Source organism: Danio rerio, chromosome 9 (genome assembly GCF_049306965.1).
Source record: "Danio rerio strain Tuebingen ecotype United States chromosome 9, GRCz12tu, whole genome shotgun sequence".
In the NCBI taxonomy this organism is placed as follows: domain Eukaryota; kingdom Metazoa; phylum Chordata; class Actinopteri; order Cypriniformes; family Danionidae; genus Danio; species Danio rerio.
In genome coordinates, this window is record NC_133184.1 from 35,350,978 (window position 1) to 35,371,149 (window position 20,172).

The 20,172-nt window shown below is 36.5% G+C and overlaps 1 protein-coding gene across 1 annotated transcript in view; it reads right to left on the reverse strand.

Annotated features, from left to right (window-relative positions):
• Positions 1 to 418: 418 nt before the first annotated feature.
• mao (monoamine oxidase) overlaps positions 419 to 20,172 on the reverse strand; it is a 65,159-nt gene continuing 45,405 nt past the window's right edge. Inside the window, exons 4-15 of the mRNA NM_212827.3 lie at positions 19,089 to 19,193; positions 17,809 to 17,900; positions 17,580 to 17,721; positions 14,860 to 15,009; positions 12,253 to 12,412; positions 8,819 to 8,915; positions 8,452 to 8,505; positions 8,315 to 8,372; positions 8,139 to 8,236; positions 7,923 to 8,034; positions 3,467 to 3,529; positions 419 to 3,360 (exon numbers count right to left, since the gene is read on the reverse strand). Coding sequence (NP_997992.2) covers positions 3,205 to 3,360; positions 3,467 to 3,529; positions 7,923 to 8,034; positions 8,139 to 8,236; positions 8,315 to 8,372; positions 8,452 to 8,505; positions 8,819 to 8,915; positions 12,253 to 12,412; positions 14,860 to 15,009; positions 17,580 to 17,721; positions 17,809 to 17,900; positions 19,089 to 19,193 — 1,287 coding nt within the window. The 3' untranslated portion in view covers positions 419 to 3,204. The remainder of the gene's footprint in view (positions 3,361 to 3,466; positions 3,530 to 7,922; positions 8,035 to 8,138; positions 8,237 to 8,314; positions 8,373 to 8,451; positions 8,506 to 8,818; positions 8,916 to 12,252; positions 12,413 to 14,859; positions 15,010 to 17,579; positions 17,722 to 17,808; positions 17,901 to 19,088; positions 19,194 to 20,172) is intronic.

A 20,172-nucleotide genomic window follows, 5' to 3' on the forward strand; every position in this document is an offset into this window, starting at 1 on the left:
TCGATCTCAACATCCATAAATGAAAGAGATCTCTTTTCAAAACAACAAAACAGTTTGGCAAGATTAAGAATTCATCTTTCATACCGCCTTTCCCTCTGGCGTATGACTTTAATAAAAAAAATACAGACAAAAAGATCAAAATCTTGTATTTCCATGAAAGTGATGGAAGTTAAATCAGTGGCACTCCATGCAAATGAGCTCTGCACTGCTGGAAGAAACCTCGTCTCTCTGCCCTGAAGGAACACGTCACGCCAATCTAGATGCTTGTGAGTTTAAAGGGCATCACACGGTGTGTACACACACACACACACACACACACACACACACACACACACACACACACACACACACACACACACACACACACACACACACACACACACACACTTGAACATAGCGATCACAAAAAAACACGGGCTGGTAGTAAATCACACACTTTTATTATCAGTCGTTGGATTTGTACAAAGGGATCAAATGATGCAATTACAGGACTAGACCATTGGACATTTTGATACGCACACAAAAATCAGACAAAAGGGTCTGAACGTAGCTGGGCAGCTATGCAAACTGAAGCAGGCGTCGACAGGTCAGGTAAACACGACCATGTTATGCAGTTTGGGGAAAAGCATTAACAGCACACAGACAAACAGAGAGGCACGATTCACTAACACACCAGGTGGAGGAGTTAACAGCAGCTACAACATGTGAAAGTCACCACATCATTGTCACTAAGTTCACAGTTGGCCAGACTCAAGCTACGACAGTCAATTGTTCTTATCAAACAGTTCTAGTCAACAGTCAGGAGTGGCTTTGCCTCAGATTCTGACAGTCCTGGATCAACATTGGCTTCTTCAGGAAAAGCATACGTTGTATTCTTCGCAGGATTCAGAAATTTTGTTTAGTTATGAGCGTGTTTTTATAAAGCATCACCTAAAGTAGCCAGTGACTGACCCAAGGACAATGTTCATGATTGGAGGAGCTCATTATCAGCACAGAGGCACTTGAGAAATGAGGAAACTACATCAGAGTAAGGCACCACAAACAACAATTACAACGCATCTTTGGAACGACAAAAATGTACACACAATAACACTATTTCATTTCAAATCTCGTTTTTGGGCTGCATTTTCAGGTAATTGCAATTTAAGACTTGTTTAAGTAAATGTATGTCTACTTTTTGTTCCTACCAATATAGCATTTACTTGGATATGATATACAGCTATGGAAAAAAATGGCAATGCAATTCTCAGTTGTCTCTGGATTTATTAGGTATGAGTAATACATTAAAGTAGTTTTATTCTACAAATATCGAAAAAACGTGGTTCACATTTTTAAATGAAAATAAAGCTTTTCCCCAGAAAATGACAATTGGCCAGATTAACAAATAGACCATTTCAATGTGGTCATGTCATTGGCCCATGAACATTTCCTGCTTGTTATCAAGCTATTTCATATCTGTAACAAGTGACTATTCAATCATAACTTAATGTTAAAACAACTATCATAACATTATTTATTAATATGTGGCTCTTTTTGGGTTCTCGGAAGCTGTAGAAATGAAAAATGTAAAACAGGAAATATGTTGGGACCATTGCTATTGTTTACATCCCTCAAAATGGTCTATATTTTTATTGTTGTCATTGAAAATTAGGGCTATTCCACCAAATATTGTTGTCTAAACTATTTTGTAGTTAAAAAAAAGGAATGTATCATCTAAAAATAAATTAAATTTCCAAAACACTGCCTTTTTATTGTTTTATGTAAAAAACAATAAATATAAATCACATTTATTTTTAATTTTGGAAGATTTGTTATCAATAGTTTACAGAATAAATCTCAAACACATCAATATAAATTTTAAATCCAGAGAAAAGGATAATTGTTGGGGATTCTCTAAACGATTTCCACAGCTGTGTATATAAATCTATCATAACTGAGGAGCACAACAATCTGATAAACTATAGTGTATCTCTATAACATTGTTGTCATTTTTCTTTAAATAATATTGCACATGTTACTCCTACAAAGGTGAGGCAGTGACATTTCTACTTTGCCTATCTATCTATCTATCTATCTATCTATCTATCTATCTATCTATCTATCTATCTATCTATCTATCTATCTATCTATCTATCTATCTATCTATCTATCTATCTATCTATCTATCTATCTATCTATCTATCTATCTATCTATCTATCTATCTATCTATCTATCTATCTATCTATCTATCTATCTAAATGTTTGTGGATGGAGAAAAAAAAAAGAACAACTATTTAAACCGTTTAGATAGACTGGGGAAAGCCTTTATATTTGTTTAAAACATGATAATGAATTACATAAAATCTATAATTTTTTATAATTAATAATATATTATGTAATTCTTAGAGGACAATGAGGACGGTTGACAATGTATGTCAAAAAACTAATTTATATTTCAAGTATACACTGCTCTGCGTTACATAAAAAAAGAAATCTAATATGTCAAAGTACATTCAAATGCTTTCGTGTGATTCAATCAGATACAGATCACGACACAAAACACAGCAGCTTTTAGAAATGACATGAAACACTGGGACATCTTTCAAATCGGCTCTTTATGACTGCTCAACTTCATTTTTCTACCAGTCACTTCAAGCGCTAATGGTAATTTAACATTGTCATGGCGTGTTATTCATAATACGATATGAACCGGCTCTGCTTCTCTCGTGAATGATATAGTGAATTGTGCTGTGCCGTGTTGCATTATGTGGAAGGTTATTATCACAAAGCATGATAAAATGCGTCACTAATCTTATCTAATCTCAGTAATGTTACTTGCTTGTTTTGGAAGGATAATTAATGATTTCCTGAGAACAGCACCTGATATTAGCAGAGGTAATCAATAAGACTGGTGAAAACACACACATACACCCTTGCAAACATACGCGGTGAATGGTTATGGAATGTCACACTTTCATATCGTTTAATGTGGCTTGTTTGTGAACTGTTTGACAGGGCAATTACCACATTAACAATTAGTAGCTACTCATTATGCCATAATTATCACTTGGTTAATTTTTTTAATGACTGAGCGATTGTGTCAAAACTCATCTAAGTAACTTGGCCTCATACCCAGTCGGCATTGTGGCCCTGATTAAGTGATTGGATGCCACAATCACAAGGCCAGCTCACAGAGAACAGCTTTGCAGAAAGTGGGAGGGGCTTTAACACCGTGGGAGGAGCCCCTTTTTGCAGGCGACCAATCCTGCTGCTGTGGCTGCTGCCAGAAATGAGGACACACCCATAAACTTGAGGAATCCTCCAACCGATGGCAAGTTTCTCTCCCAGAAGGTGGTGACAAACGGCCGGGCTGGGACGTCCTAGGGGGAAGAGCACAGAGTGGTATGTTTTCAAGTACCAAAATGGCTTTTTTTCGAGATTTGTGGCTTCAATAAATAAAAAAAGGTAATAACACAAAATATATACCATCGATTCGGGCTCTGACTGCCAGATCTGACTCGCATGGAGTTTGCCCATTGCACACATAACCTGGAAGAAAGGAGAATACAGTGTTTATCATAGAGCAACAGACGGTAATATACAATATTTAGACACAAACTGTAATTAATATCTTTATTTAAGGCATTTATAAGCTCTTATCTAGAGGAAATGACCAAAAAAAGTGTCTTAGTTTCAGATTATGAAATTGCTTAGGGTGACAAGAATCTTTTTTGATGCTTTTTTATTTATCAAGAATATATAAATTGATCAAAATGACATTTATAATGTTTCTAAGCATTACAAGTTCTGTTAAAATAGAGAAAACAGAAAAAAAATATTAAAATTTGACTACAAAACAAATGTAAGAAAATGATTTATGAAGGTGTCGTTTTCACCAGCGATCTAGCATTTGCATATCACTGGAGAACTACAAATCTGCCAGTTTAATGAGCTACAGATCCCATTATGTACTTCACTCACACACATGTGCCAGATTCTGCCTGATTGCGAACACACAGAACTAAAGCCGTTCAGGACTAATCAAATGGACTAAAAACACAGCACACACATTGTTGCTGAGTCTTGGTTGCTGTCAGTGAACATTTCCTAGTGTTTTTCCTTGTCTTGCCTTTCGTGTTTTTTGGATCCTTGTTTATTTTACTATTATGTTGTTTTGCCACATGCCTGATCATTTGCCTGTGTTTATAGTAGTGATGGTGAATTGAAGCTTTCTGAACCAGTGAACCTTTCAAGTAAATTTTATCAGAAATAGGTTTGTTACTCGAAGCTTTCCAAATCAGAACTCGATGAGTACCCCCGCTGGTTAAAGTGTGGGAAAGCACAGTGTTACAAAAATGTCAAACGTTCACAACTTCCCAACTCATTCATATAGTAATACAACAATAGTCAAATAAACAAATTACTCAATTTTTTTTTTACATATAGGGAATGTTACATTACACCACAGATGACTGTAGTAAAATCAAAGGTATTCAATTGTATTTACGTTTATCATAATCCAACGGGTCCTACACCCAACCTCTTGTTCCGAGTGGGGATAGAACCAGCGCTTCATGCATTGGAGGCGAATGCTCTAAAAATAGTTTTAAATAACACTCTAATGCACTTTAGTATGGTTCAAGGACTTTTCACTATAAATTACTATTGTATTTAAGTTGAATTACTGGTGCTTGGGACCGGTGCAGTACTTTGAAACCATAGAAATGCCTGTAATCGACACCTAATCTCTTGCTATACACTAGAGATCTGCGCGGGACTAAATTTTGAATCCCGCACCCGCCAGGTTTTAGCCCGAACCCGACCGCTCCCGCTTATATTAAGAATTTATTGTCCCGCTGCCCGATCCGCCCCGTTTTTTGCCCGCCGCGCCCGATCCCGCTAAAGAGCGGGGGAGAACAAAACCGAAAATCCCCCAGCTATACAGTCCAGACAGCCAGGCTGTCTGTATAAACACACACACAGCACCAAGCACACACACACAGACAAATCTCTCTCTCTCTCTCATACGCGCGCACGCGCACTAACACACAAGCACCAAGCAGACGCACAGGCGTTTGCTGTTATATCAACTCAAAGGCTTGTAATACCAGGTATCAAGTACCAATGTAATACCAAAAGGTTTTATATAAAGGTATATAAATACTGAGCCGCGCCAGCTCCGGGCCGCAGCGCACATTACTCTCGGGCCGATTCCGGCGCGGATACGGTTCCTTGATTCGGGCCGGAATCGGGCAGTGAGTCCACAAGCATCCGGAGTCCGGCAGCCGGAGCCAGGCTGAGTGATAAGTCTCCGGCAGGCGAGAATCTAGCCGGAACTGGCCCGAGTGTATTTTGCTATCTGGGAAAGCTCTCTCTCTCTCATTCGCGCGTGCGCACTAACATACACACACACAAGCACCAAGCACACACACAGGCAAAGCTCTCTCTCTCTCTCTCTCTCATTCGCATAGCAATATCCGCGATATTGCTAGACAGCCCGCTCCCGTCCCAAATTAAACTTGTTACTGACCGCTCCCGCGATTTATTCGGAAATTTATTCCCACGCCGCAGAAATCTGGTCGGGACCTGCGGCGCCCGCGGGACAGCCGCAGGAATGCAGACCTCTACTATACACTTTACTAACCTGTAAGGGTGTCAAAATTTGAAGCAGTCATGTGGGTACAGGCAAAAATAAAGCTTCGGACGTCACTGATCACATGATTATGGCTAAACATATCAAGCTCTGGTACACTGCTTCACTGTGAGATGTATTATTTTTTTGATACATGCTTCGACTCCTCTGTGCACAACATCACATCACTAGTTTACACTCCATTTAATTAGTTGTGAATAGCTTCAGCTGTGTGTTTGCAATCGGGGGGAATCTGGACCAGGTGTGCGAGTGAAGTGCACGATGGCATCTGTAGTTCATTAAAGTTTTAGATGTGTAGTTCTATCGCAATCTGCAAAGGCTAGATCGCTTTGATATGAGTAGTTTAATCTCCTGCGTTGATGCATTTCCTATCCATCTTTTCTCCAACTAGTCTCCTGTGTTTTAAATTATGTAAAGCACTTCCAGTTTGGAGAAGTTTCGCTCAAAACAAATACATTTCAAATCCAAATGACACATACTACAAGTAATTCTGTCAGTCACTTTGACTGAGTGAGCTGTACTCTTGTGTCAATTGTGTTCAGCTTTATTCAGCCTGAAATAATATAGCGCTTGGTATTTCAATGTGACACTGGTATCACAAGATCGTTCACAATGTCTAGCAAAATCTCTTTTCAGCCTGCAAGCCTTTTTTTTTTGTTTTGTTCCTCTTGATTATTTTCTTCTTTCATTGCATTTCGCTATGCAACTGCATAGTTGTGGTCTGCTCTTCGTTTTTTTTTTTTGTTATCTTCAAATCACTTATTTTTCTCAGTATTTCACACACTGATTTATGATGCATGTCTACATTTATTTTTAGCTATCATCTAACACTTTAAAAATTGCCTCCGGTTTCATTTCTGATCATCAACTAATAAGATTTCAAGACGTTTAATAAGCATATGTCAAAATACTAAATCCACACTTTTATTATTAGTCTTTTTCAATTAGTGTTCTTGAAATATGAAATGGAGGTGAGTCCCGATTGAAATCTCTCCAGGTCCGAATCCAGATACAGATATCTTGAATACAGTGATATCTAAGATGTCTATAATTGGTACTAAAAGGCGAACACATTTGAACTTTTGGGGTTATCCATAGTACGCTGGTGCAACAATTTGTTAATGCTTTTGATACTGTAAGTTAGCAATTGATGTTCAAATGCTGCAAAGTAGGGAGACAAATATTGCTTCATTGTAACCAAAAAACATTAACTAAACATTATTAAGAGCATTTTAGAGCGAACATTTAAACACGTATACAAGCATATGACATAGACTTGGTCGGCATAGCCAGGAATGCCCACAAAAACCTCACTATCATTGGTGCGATAAGGAAAAGAGAATGAATATACGCCTTGTTTGGCACTGTATCTGCACTTAAAAATAACATTAAAAATTAAACAAATAAATATATGTGTTAAATATAAATATATGAAAAAAATAAATATGAATATTTATATATTTTCTCTTGATTTGATATTGAAAAGTTGCAGTGTAATGTTTTTCACCTCTGATAAGTTTAAAAATCTTATCTCAAGTTTTATATGCTGCCAAATAAACACACAGAAGCTGCTAGGATGACCACCCGCTCCATTTTCTATTTTAAAGCACGGTATTTTTGTCCCACACTTCGCATATTGTAAAAATATCCCACGTTTCCATCAGTCTTTTGGTTTAATTGTTGTGTTTAGAAAATGTACACGCCTTCTTTTGTTTTCTGGAAGGATACAAAGAACATAAGCGAACTGACTGGCAGAATATATGTTTTTATTAAGTTAAACACAGTTTCAGGTTGTTTTAGTTTTGAAATGGCCCACATAGTCACACACGTCTTAATAATCGTCCCACATTTATTTGGGTTTGGATATGGTCACAATACAAGTTAGTGTACTGCCGAAAAAATGCATCCCTGTCAGATTAAACCCAATCACCAATGTAAGAATAATTAGGTGGATTATTTAATGGTAACATCTATATTTGGAGGAAAAATGGCTTAATTAAGTAGAGATTTCAAGGAAGGGATGCTTAACATGGCAGGGGTTTCATTTCTGGTGTTAAAAAAAAACATAATTTCCACTACAACTCCGGTTACTGCTATTCATTTCCAATGGAGGAGTAAGGAATGTTTTCCCCAAGCAGAATCCACCCCATAGCTATGACACGAAATCTATTCGCTGATGGTAATGACTTCCATTTTGCCCACAAAGAATCAAGGTGGATTGAAACCTGAAGTTTAGCAGAACAAATGACTTTGATTTCAGTAACTAAACCCTGCTGTGTGTGAATGTACCTCTCTAGAGGCTCTCTCTCCCGCCTGCACGGCCCCCTCCATGTAACCACTCCACTCTGTGGCCGTTTCAGTTCCTGCAAAGTACAGCCTGCCCACCGGCTCCCGCAAGACCCTGAAATCCAGATAACAGTGAGTCCTCGTATCAACTCATGCTCTAGGTTACTCAGCAAAAGCAGGATAGAGAAAACAATACCGAACAAGAGATGCTGCACTAACCTGCCAAACTGTGTCATGATACCGGGAGGGAAGTAGGCGGTATAGCAGCCACCAGAATATTCCTCCTCACACCAGTTTTTCTCCTCATAGTGCACAGGCTGAGAAGGAGACAGCCATGAAAATAAAGAATGAAACATTTCAAGACTAAATGAAGATTTCTGGAAATCGAGACTCACATATAACGCCTCCTCTGATCCCAGGACACGAGCATAAATCTCACAGATCCTTCTCTTTCTGGCAGAAATAACATTCAGGTAAGCATAACATCACAGTATAGTGACATTTAATAATATGTGAAGAAATAAAAATCTACCTTTCATCCCTCGTCAGATTTGCCAGCTTCCGTGATTTTCGTGCCAGAATAAAACTAAAACAGAAAGAAGCAGCTTATGTCAGATTCAGACCACACCATTTTAATGTCAGAGCCTGCTGAGTCTTTTTTAAAATACAAAATACACTGCTTCTTTAGTCATTATTTGATGCTTTAGTCAGTCCTTGTTAGTTCCACCTCCTCGATGACATCATGCATTTCAGGGCCTTAAAATGACAGTAATTTATGAATAGACAATGTGACTATCATAAACTAATATATTGTGTTGCCTAAACCGAGCATTACTTTTGTGTCTATCATTTTGTTAGTGGCTTACATTTATTCTGCAATAAAAACGCAATTTATTTACCCCATTATAGCAGGCACAGACCCATCAGGCTTAGTGTCGTCTAGTGTGAGACCAATAGGTGCATCTTCCTCCTCGATCACCATGCTGCCACAGTATCCTGAAAAAAACAGCAAAACAGCCCAGCTTAGCATGCTGTGTATATATAAAAGTTAAGCATTATTTATTATGTATTTTAACAATAAATAATGATGCTTTTACATTTATTTAGGTTTTATTTTTAATTAATTCATGTTTAAATTCTTTTGTTGAATCCTTATTATTTTTTGGAAAAAGAAAAAGAAAAAAAAATTCTCTCTAATTTATTATAGCATTTCCAGGGATGCTCATTTCGGTTCATTTTGATCAGGGGTGTCCAAACTTTTTAGGCCGAGGGCCAGATGCAAAAAAACAAACGTTGACGCGGGCCAAATTTTACATACATCACACAGACACGCATATATATATATATATATATATATATATATATATATATATATATATATATATATATATATATATATATATATATATATATATATATATATATATATATATATATATATACAGTTGAAGTCAGAATTGTTAGCCCCCCTAAATTATTAGCCCCCATTTATTTTGTCCCCAATTTCTGTTTAACGGAGAGAAGATTTTTTTCCACACATTTCTAAACATATTAGTTTTAGTAACTCATTTCTAATAACTGATTTATTTTATCTTTGCCATGATGACAGTAAAATATTTGACTAGATATTTTTAAGACACTTTTATACAGCTTAAAGTGTCATTTAAAGGCTTAACTAGGTTAATAAAGTTAACTAGTCAAGTTAAGGTAATTAGGCAAGTTATTTTATAACAATGGTTTGTTCTGAAGACTTAAGGGGCTAATAATTTTGACCTTAAAATGGTTCATGAAAAAATTTAAACCGCTTTTTATTCTAGTCGAAATAAAACAAAAGTCTTTCTCCAAAAGAAAAAATATTATCAGACATACTGTAAAAATGTCCTTGCTCTGTTAAACATCATTTGGGAAATATTTAAAAAAGAAGAAATAAATCAAAGAGGGGCTAATAATTCAGACTTCAACTGTGTGTAGATAGACAGACAGACAGATAGATAGATAGATAGATAGATAGATAGATAGATCATAACAAGAACTACTGCTTAATTGAATGCATGTAATAGCGACACCCGGTGGTTATTTATTGAATTACGTTCATTTTTGTATAGCGGGCCAGATTCTATTATTATTTATAAAAAGCCTCACGGGCCACCACAAAACTGATTGCGGGCCGCAGATGGCCCGCGGCCCGTAGTTTGGACACGCCTGATTTTGATGATCAACAACCGCCGCTCGTTTATCGAATATTAACCGTTTACTGATCAGATTAAGATTGAATTATTATTTAATAAAAATAGACGTGTATTTTGTATTTTTTGTCAATAGTTTGGTTGTTTAAATATGATATTGCATTAATTTGCATACATGTTTTATAAGCTGTAAAATGAAAGCTATAGCTAATTGTTGTGTTTATGACGAAGATCCAGCAGACAAATGATCAGCATCAGTGTTTGTTTAGCATTAAATCGTTTGTGTCAAACTGCAATGTTTTTCTTCCAGTTTCCTTCTTTGGCAAATATGTCTGTAGGCACGTGTGATTGTCCGTTACAGCCCTGTTACAATATGTGTTGTAGATGCGCATTAAGGGGCCGATCACAGCAACAGTGACTTTCTATTCCAAAAAGCACAAGTTGCATCACACTGCCTTTTTTATGTTGACAAAAAAAAAAAAAACGCGGTGCTCTTTTTATATCACTAATAAACGATTAATTCAGCTACGTATTGATTGTGCGCAAGTGTTGCTGTCAATGTTGTTATAATTGTAATTTTAATAATATTGTGAAATTTAAGATTTGTATAGTAATAAAGCTCTGGAACTTGAAACAGTGAGCACTTGTCTCTCCTCCATCTTTAAAAGTTTCTGTAGTAGCAAAGAGCATAGAATCACCAAGAGGCAACACTCTAGTGCGATTTGGGAAACAGCCAGTAGATGGCGCGGCGGACATTTAAGAACTAAAACTCCTATAGAACAACAGCATATTAGAAGTCTGTAAAATAAACTATTAAAAGTGCTAATGATTGTGATCTTAAGTGTTGTATTGTTGTCTTTCAGGTTGTATCTCACCTTTAATGCGCTTTTTAAATATATAAATAAAAAACAAAGCAGCTGCTTGCCATTGCGACAGCAATAAGATCCAATGGGCAGCCGATCATTTTCCCTCCAAAATGGTGGAGTCCTGGGGCTGTTGCTGGGCGCTGCTGTTGCAATGGAACATTCTATTGAGTGTTGCCTCTTGGTGATTCTAAGCTCTTTAGTAGTAGTCTTGACAACACAAACACAGCTGCTCTGGGACAAGCGGTGCGCAAAACACTCGCGGCTGTTGGTAAACCATTCAAAAGATACCCCTCTCAATGCAAAAAGTGCGTTTGATGTGATCGGCCCCATATGCAGCCAAACTTTTTAAAAATACATAAAATAATATTTCTAATAGTTTAATTGATACCATTAATCGGTTAAAAACGCACACTTTCGTTTAACGGTTTAACGGTATTTTGAGCATCCCAATGTATTTCCTAGTGAAATTAATATTTAGACAGAACTATTCTTTAAAATATATTAGACTTCACACTTAATTATGTATTACTTACTTACTTGCTCCCAGGGCCGTTAATATCAAAGTTGATATTTAGCTGCATCATATTGGTGTTTTATAACATCTAATTTTAACCTAGAGGAAACCCACGCGAACACTGAAAACATGCAAACTCCACACAGGAATGTCAACTGACCAAGCTGGGGCTAGACCAGTGACCTTCTTGCTGTGAGGCGACATCGCTACCCACTGCGCCACCGTGCCACCCCAATTACATATTAATGATCTATTTATTTTTTTTTTATTTAATTAATAGTTTGAGCTATTTTTGGACTTTTTATTTCATGGCTAAAACAACATTTCAAATATTGTTTCAGCTTTATTTTAAATGGCCACTGTCACTTCAATTAACCTCAAAAACATTGAGTGAGCTTTAGACATAACATTGTGGTTTTTGTTTCAGTTATCTAACTCAGCGATGAACATCTGTGCTTCTGAGAACAATAGCGTAGAGCTTCTTTTGAGAATTAATCCTAATAATTTGAGCCAGGGATCCATTCATAAAGATGCTTGCTCCTTTCCAAATGAATCATCCATTTTGAATTATTTGTTTGACTGAAATGAAGCCATTTGGCAAAACCCTTTTCTATTTACTACCATATTGTTTTTATCCAGCAGGCTTAAACCAGCACAAAAACACACACACAGCAAACTAAACCTGAATTATTAATACCCTCTCTGTTCCAATATTGCACACCCTTACTTTTAAGTGATTTAAAGAAAAGTGGAAAAGTGGTGCAGACCCTTCTTCCTCCAGAAGTTCTCTTTGTAGTAAACCATGCACTTGATGACTGAGCCCATGGGCACTCTGTGAATGAGCTGGTTCCTCAGAGGCGGCAGCTCAGGGTTGAAATGGATCTTCAGGTTGAGACCAGGGGGTATGGCAAGTATGACATATTTGGCCTACAAGGAAAAAAAATAGAAAAAACACCATAAAGAGAGTCATTTTTCAAATATGAGGCATTTCAGTTTAGTGTTAAAAAGACTACTGAAGTTATAGCTAGCGAGAGCAAAACACAAGCCATCACCACTGTACCCTTCACCGACGGCTGTTTTTATGTTATTTATGATGAAATAAATGCAGTTTTGTGAAGATAGCTTGCTGCAAACACTTTTCAAACACAAATGGTAGTGTAAAATGGGTAGTGTTTTGATACAAGGACACATTGTTAAATATATAGTGGTCTGAGTGTCCCCCTACTGCTCCTCCCAGAGGGTTAAGCGGCTCGAAAGCAGCCTTTAATAAGCTTTCAGCTCAGGAAAGAGGATGTGGTTCAGGACAGAGAGATGAAGAGAGGCTTACTGATAACGATCCACCAATCTTACACACAAACATGGGGATACACGGTTTAAAGGGGCGCATTTGTCCTTCAGATTACAACTGGTTACTGAACAAAATGTATATTATGTGTATATTTTGTGTACATGCATAGACTTGCATGATACTTGGAAGGAAACCACACATATATATGCACAATGCATTGCACATGCATTGATGTTCCACTTGCACATGACAAATGAAACAAAGGCAATCTTTAGATCTTTATTTATGGGGATAACCAAAGCTGACACAGCTAATCCATGTTTTTAAAAGAACACTTTAATTTATTTTTTATTTAAGCACATTTTACAAGTTCCCCACAGTTAAACTAGTGAGTTTTATCATTTTTTTACTCCATTTAGCCGATCTCTGGAAACGGGAAACACTTTTAGCTTAGCTTATCATAGATCATTGAATCAAATTAGACTATTAGCATCTCATTTAAAAATTACCAGAGTTTCGATAATTCTCCTATTTAAAGCTCGACTCTTCTGTGGTTACACTATGGATCAAGGTTTCTGCTGATTTTACAAAGTCAAATGTAATACTTTTAAAGACTTATATAGGGGTAAACACTAAAGATTTTTTAATGGCCCATAAAGAAAAAAAAAAGTACTTTCCCTATCAAAAAATAATTTATTATTTCTTAGCCAAGTGTTTTAAACATGTAAAAACAAGCAGACCCTAGTTATTTACACATATTTCTTTGCAATATAACTATTAAACATAATAACCAACATGAAAACAAAAACAACAAAAAACTAAATGTAAGCACAACAGACTGTCTAAAAGTTTATTTAGTTGTATTCGTTGGTGGATTAGTTAATTAATGGATCAATTAGTTAGCTTTATATAAACAAAGGAAAATTAACACCCGTTTAAAATGATTGTAGACCTACAAGAAAATATTTCCGTCAATTTAAGACTTTAAGGCCTAAAATTTTGTTTTTTTTTCAAATTTAAGACATTTAAAGACTTTTTAAGACCCTGCGGATACCCTTTGTACTAAGATTGAAGGAAAAAAAGTTTTCTAGGCCGATATGTCTATAAACTTTACTCTCATTCTGGCGTAGTCATCATTCTACAGTGTATGAAATGGTGGGGTGGTCTTTACTATATCAAATGAAGAAAGTCCATATACTGGTATATTACCAGCTTTTACTTGTAATCATTTATCCAGCTATATCAGTAGATGTCCTGCTAAACTAATAGTAAACCGTTCAGAGTTTGCCGAAACTGCCTTTTCATTTTTTGCACCCTTGTTATGGAATGACTGGGAGAGTATTGTGATGCTGGGAATGCTGGAAAGCCTGTATGATTTAAACTTAAGGGAACATGTACTTGTTATGACTTATTCTTAATTTGTTTTCAATTGTTTTTCCTTTACATGTGTATTATGAAACAGAGCTAATTTTCTAATTTTTTGTGCTGTCATTTTGGATAGGACTCTCTGGGAGAAGAGATCTTGTATTCCAACGGAACTATCCTAGTAAAATAAAGGATAAATAAATAAATAATAATCAAGGAACTTTGCTGTCATATCATGATATAGAACCAGCATTATGCCCTCTGCTTGCTCCACCAGTTAGAATATGTAATGTCATTGTTCCTGCTGCAACCATGGCACAGCAGCAAAGTTTCTTAATTATTACGGCAAAATGATAGTATAGTTCCTAGCCATATTGCTGTAGAAAATAGCAATTTCTGTCAATTGCTATTTAACTATAAAGAAGAGTCATTCTTCACACTCTTTGTTTCATAATTTATGAACAAGATGCTAATGGTACAATCCAATGCAATGATCTATGCTAAGCTAAGTGGGCTCCCGCCAGACACAGCGACTGGCTGAATGGGTTCAAAAATGGCACAATAAAACTGTTTAACTCTGAGAGAGAGTTAAGTTAAGTCATTTAATATGTCAAGAATTAGTTCTTGTTCTAAATACAGCCTTCCTGACAAGTTTTGTAGTGCAAAAAATACATTAAGCAGTAGTAGTCAGCCATATATGAGTTTATATGCGTCTTCTCACCTTGTAAACCTCCTCATTCACCGTCCTGACCTCCACCAGGTCTCCAGTCTGGTCAATACTGCACACAGCTCTGCTTAGCTTCACTCGATCACCCAGCTCTCTTGCCATCCCCTCACTGATCTGATTGGCACCGCCAGCAAACTTGCGCTCCTGTCATTTTTTTGAGAGATAAGACGTTTTTCAGGGTTATGTGTAAAACTACATTGAATGTAAAAGGTTTGATCAGTTTCACACTCATTTAAACAGATATTTACACTTTGATAAGGACTGCAGTTCTTTAATTCACCATGAGGGGTCTCTGTTTATTAAAAAAAGAGCTTTTTGACACAGTTGTATAATATTGGCCACTATGCACATGCCTTTATCACACAAGTTAAGAATATAAAGCAAGTTAAGGAAGACAAACAGGCTCTGAGAATTTATGACATTAATCATATAGGAAGCCCATCATAAAAGAAGCAACAGTTTATCACCAGCTTATACAAAACTGTTTTTTGTGCACCCTCAAATGCCACATTTGCTAGGAGACTCCTGCTATAAATGTGACCCAGATACAGTGGCCACTATTTTAGTATGTTACATAATCAGCTCTGTGTCACAGGCATGCGGTAAGGTAAACTTCTACTCCTCTACTAATGTTTACACTGGCTTTTGGTTACTTAACGTATGATATTGGGTCTACTAATAAATGGACCAAGTGATCTTAACAGTGCAAAATTATGTAGTTAAAGATTCTTTTTTTTTTTAAGGCAAACCTCAAAATAAAAATATAAAAATTTAATAAAATATAAAATATAAAAGTTTAATTCACATTATAAAGATATATAATGTATATAAATATATATAGTTAACACTACGACCGACAGTAATAATATAAAGAAAATGTTTTATACAATTATTCATTTTCTTTTCGGCTTAGTTCCTTTATCAATTTGGGGTCGCCACAGCGGAATGAACTGCCAACTTTTCCAGCACACGTTTTACGCAGCAGATGCCCTTCCAGCCGCAACCCATCACTGGGAAACATCCATCCTACTAAATGTAAAGACTGGATGTATACAGTGGTTAGTAATTTTAAATTGTGTTACAAGGCATCACCACTAGGACACATACATAGACCCCTGCTTTGTCCTTATTATGTAATTTAAAAAGTAAGCATTCATACAAAGCTTTTTTAGTCATTATATTGGCCCAAATATTTAAAAATATGTAATATTTTAAAAATACACAGTGGGCAGTATTGAACGTGTCATGTTTTTGGAGAATGAAGTTAATTGCATTGCTCAGGTGTGATTTTTTCAACGCAATTTCACTGCAATTTGTAGCTTTTTTATTTAGTAGCTATCTCATTCGTTCAATTTAGAACGATTTGCTTATCCCCCAGTGACAGATGGGTTTAGAGGCAAGAATGGGTGCCATACCTCCTTTTAAAAATTTTCATATGACTAAACTCGTAGGAATGCATACGAATAAGCCACTAAACTGACAAAACGTAAAATAGTCACGTTTCTTCATGAGATCAGGCTGGGGTTTTTTCACAGACTTCAACAGAGTGTAAAAATCTTGATGGTTTTGTGGGTCTCATCTATAAAATCTGATCTTTATTTTGTAATTTGTATTGGATTCAAGTCAGGTGATTGGCTGGGCCATTCTATGGCTTGAGTTTATTTCTCTTAAACCATTTGAGAGTTTTCTTGGCTGTGTTTTGGGTCATTGTCTTAATGGAATGTTCACCCTGTTTTTTTTTCATCATTTGGTAATGTAGATGCTGGACTGAAGCAGCTAATGTTCATTTGCACTGACGAAGGGCAGAGGATTGGTGAATAACGTCTGAGAGATTTCACCTGCTTTCTGGGCTTTCCATGCTTATCTACACCTCCCTTTCTTCATGTGTTCAATACTTTTTTCACGTATCATTTCATGTTAATACAGATAACTGCTTTCTTTCTAAACTAATTTGCTTTGTTCTCTTTGCATTTTTGGGTTTATTTAGTTTTTACCAACATCCAGTGAATATTTCAAGTCAAAAGCACCTTTAGAAATATGTTTTTGAGAAAAATGGTGACGTGTTCAATACTTATTTCCCCCACTGTATCATTTCTGTGGTAAACCTCTTAAAAACAAAACTGGTTAATCTTAGAAATTTAAGACAAAAATTAAAAAAAAAGAGTCAACCTATCACAAATGGCATACATACCACAACATTTTTGCAGTTTAAACATCTTTTTTATCAGTGAACTTTGCCTTAAATTAAATGTACCCCTTTTCCTCATGACAGCAATTAATTTCTCTTTCCTCCACATCTAGCCTTGCCTTCCAGCAAGAGCCATTTTCAAAGCAATGGTTAACTAAATTAGGGGTGAGGACTGAACAGCGACAATGAATATTGGACTTGGCAGGAACATTGGATTGAACAGCTATAGCTTGATTTATATCACCATTTCTACCACCTGCTGTCCTGGACTGCCAATATCAGCCAAGAGACACAGGGCGATAAAGCCTCTATCTTTCTCTTGCTCTCCCGCTGACATTAATTATACTGTAAACACAAGCAAGCACTGCTGCAGTGAAGAAGCCAAAGAGATGCACACAAACACTGCGCAAACGTGAATGTCGTGGCATTTCAGTGTTTGTTGTATAATTACCTGTTTTTTGACAGAAAAAATACAATAAGATAAATGTGAGCTAAAAAATGCATGTATTAAGGCTGGTAAATGTACCTGTCCTCCATTGGTGGTAGAGAAGATTCTCATTGTGCCACCGCACTGCTTGACGTACCAAAGAAACCACAAAGCCGAAACCTCATGGGGTTCCGAGGTCACGTTCACGTTTACGAACAGAGTGGCAAAGCGGCGAGCTGACCTGCAAGCAACCCATGGGTAAAGAGATGTGTCATTATGCTCAATATTTCATGACAATATCTGATTTTAATTGATTCATTGTCTGTACCTGGTCCAGCAGATCTTATCAAAGAGTTGCTGCATGGTCATCTTGTCCCATTCTTCAGCATGTGGGGCTCTCCATGGAGCTTCTTTAGGAATCTAAAGTGCACATTTGCCATCAGACACTCTGTCTGTTCATCCACTGTGGTTAATACTCATACTGCATCCTTATATTAACTATTCCAATAATGATTCTTAGGCCTGGTTTCACAGACTGTGGCCTATTAGGGTTTAGAATTGTGCATTGGAAAAACATTACTGTTGTCCATCTAGAGACATTACAAAGACACTTATATATTTAAAGGTCAGTCAGTTGAAGTATTATATTTTTGTCTGAGACTACGCTTAAGCATTGTCTATCAAACTGGTGGTTAGTATATGTTTAAGAAATATAAATGATGTCATACCAAAAATGCTTTATAAGCGCCTGTTTAAATGTGTATATGGTTTCAAATTAAACAATTTGTTGAGCAATTAAAAACTAAAATGTGGTCAATTATTTCATTCATTGTTTAAAAATACTACTAACAAAATACACGATCTTATGAATAACCAGTTCCATTTACAGTAGGTCTCATTTACCTTAAACTGGACTCAACTGCTTGAGCTGAATGTGTTTGATTGACTCCTAAGAGTCATTAGTTCAAAAACTGTACTAATCTAGTCATACTGTATGAGTTTGATGTAGTCCTGCATTGATTATGTTGTACAAGTTTGATTCACTAATGCGATTCGACTCATGAGAGTGATTAGATCAGTTTGATTCACAAAAACAAAAACTGACTAATAAAGAGTCATACATTCAGTAATCGGACTACACTTGTTGTCACTACTAGGATTGACACCATTCATTCTTGGTCAGAACTATTGTTCAATAAACATTGCCAGGTAATATGATGTATTTTATCTTCATCATCTAATGTAGATGTTGGACTGAAGCAGATAATTTTCATTTACAGTGACGAAGGGCAGAGGGTTGCTGAATAACGTCTGAGAGATTTCAGCTACTGTCTGGGCTTTCACTGCCTTTTTACACCTCCCTTTCTTCATGTGTTCAATATTATTTTCCCTTCATCATTTCATTTTATTACACATAACTTCATTTCTAAACTAATCAGTTTATTTTCCTTGCATATAGTATGGGTTTATTTGGTTGTTGTTCCCAACATCCGGTGAATATTTCAAATCAAAAGCAACTTATTCAATAAACATTGCCAAGGAATCTGATGTATGCAGGGCAACAGTTGATTACATTTTTAAACGGAGCTAAATAAAAATATCCTTTACCTCCATTCCCATCTTATCCATTGTCCTCCAGAGGTTGTTGTAGTCCATGTAGGCAAAAGGGTTCCACATGGGAGGGAAAGGCCCTTTGAATGGGTATGACTTTCCCTGGGAAACAAGAAACAATGTAAGAAAGCTACCAGCTTATCAGCAAATAATGAAAAGGATTATTTTGTCATTGTTGACGTAATGTCTTTATCATAGCCACCATGACCTCATTATCATTAGACGTGTAACCAGTCTGGAATGGAAAACAGTTTTTACTGCCTAAAATATACGTAACTGCATTTTCGCCTGGCTTGCAGTTAATGGAAGGCCTTTACTGTTTGCATTAATAGAAGATCAGAAACAACTTGACCTTATTAAAAAAACTGACAATTATCTTTGGATATATGCTCATTTGGGGTAGAATATACTATACAAGAACGATAATAGAGACCCTATAAATAGACGTAACCGATAACGGCTAATGCAATAAAAAGGAAATTCATAATCACAGATAATGACAATATTGGTCTTTGGCAAACAGCAGCTATATGACACAAGCTGTTCACACATCGCTTGCTTCGCACAGTAGTGGAAATGCTTAGTCAGTATGATCATTCTCTGAAGCTGGCCAATAGGGCGACTATAGGCAGACATTACTTCATACCTGGACCAATCTGTTGCTGTGGGGCTCTTAAATGAGCAGCGCTGGGCTGATTGATTAATATTTGACCACACATCAAAGATGAAGCGCAGTGTTTTAATATGCCATTCTTTAAGCCACTAAAGATTGCTAAAGCCATAATGAAATTGAAGTCCCTGATAAAGAAGAGTCTAGAATGACAGTCGAAAACAGACTAAAGGTCATTGAAAGAGGTAACCTTGTCAAAACTGCTGATAAAATCAAAGACCTGTCACCTAGAAGGATTCTCACGCACCCCTGGGTTTGATGTCCACTTTTCACTTCCAAGCGATTTGTTGCGTCATGATGATTTTAGCATTTTTTAAGCACACAGCGTTTGAACACCCTGTCATTTTATTGCTTGATGAAAATGCATGAAGAGAACTAGAGTGGTTTTTGAGTAGGACTAGATGCACTTAG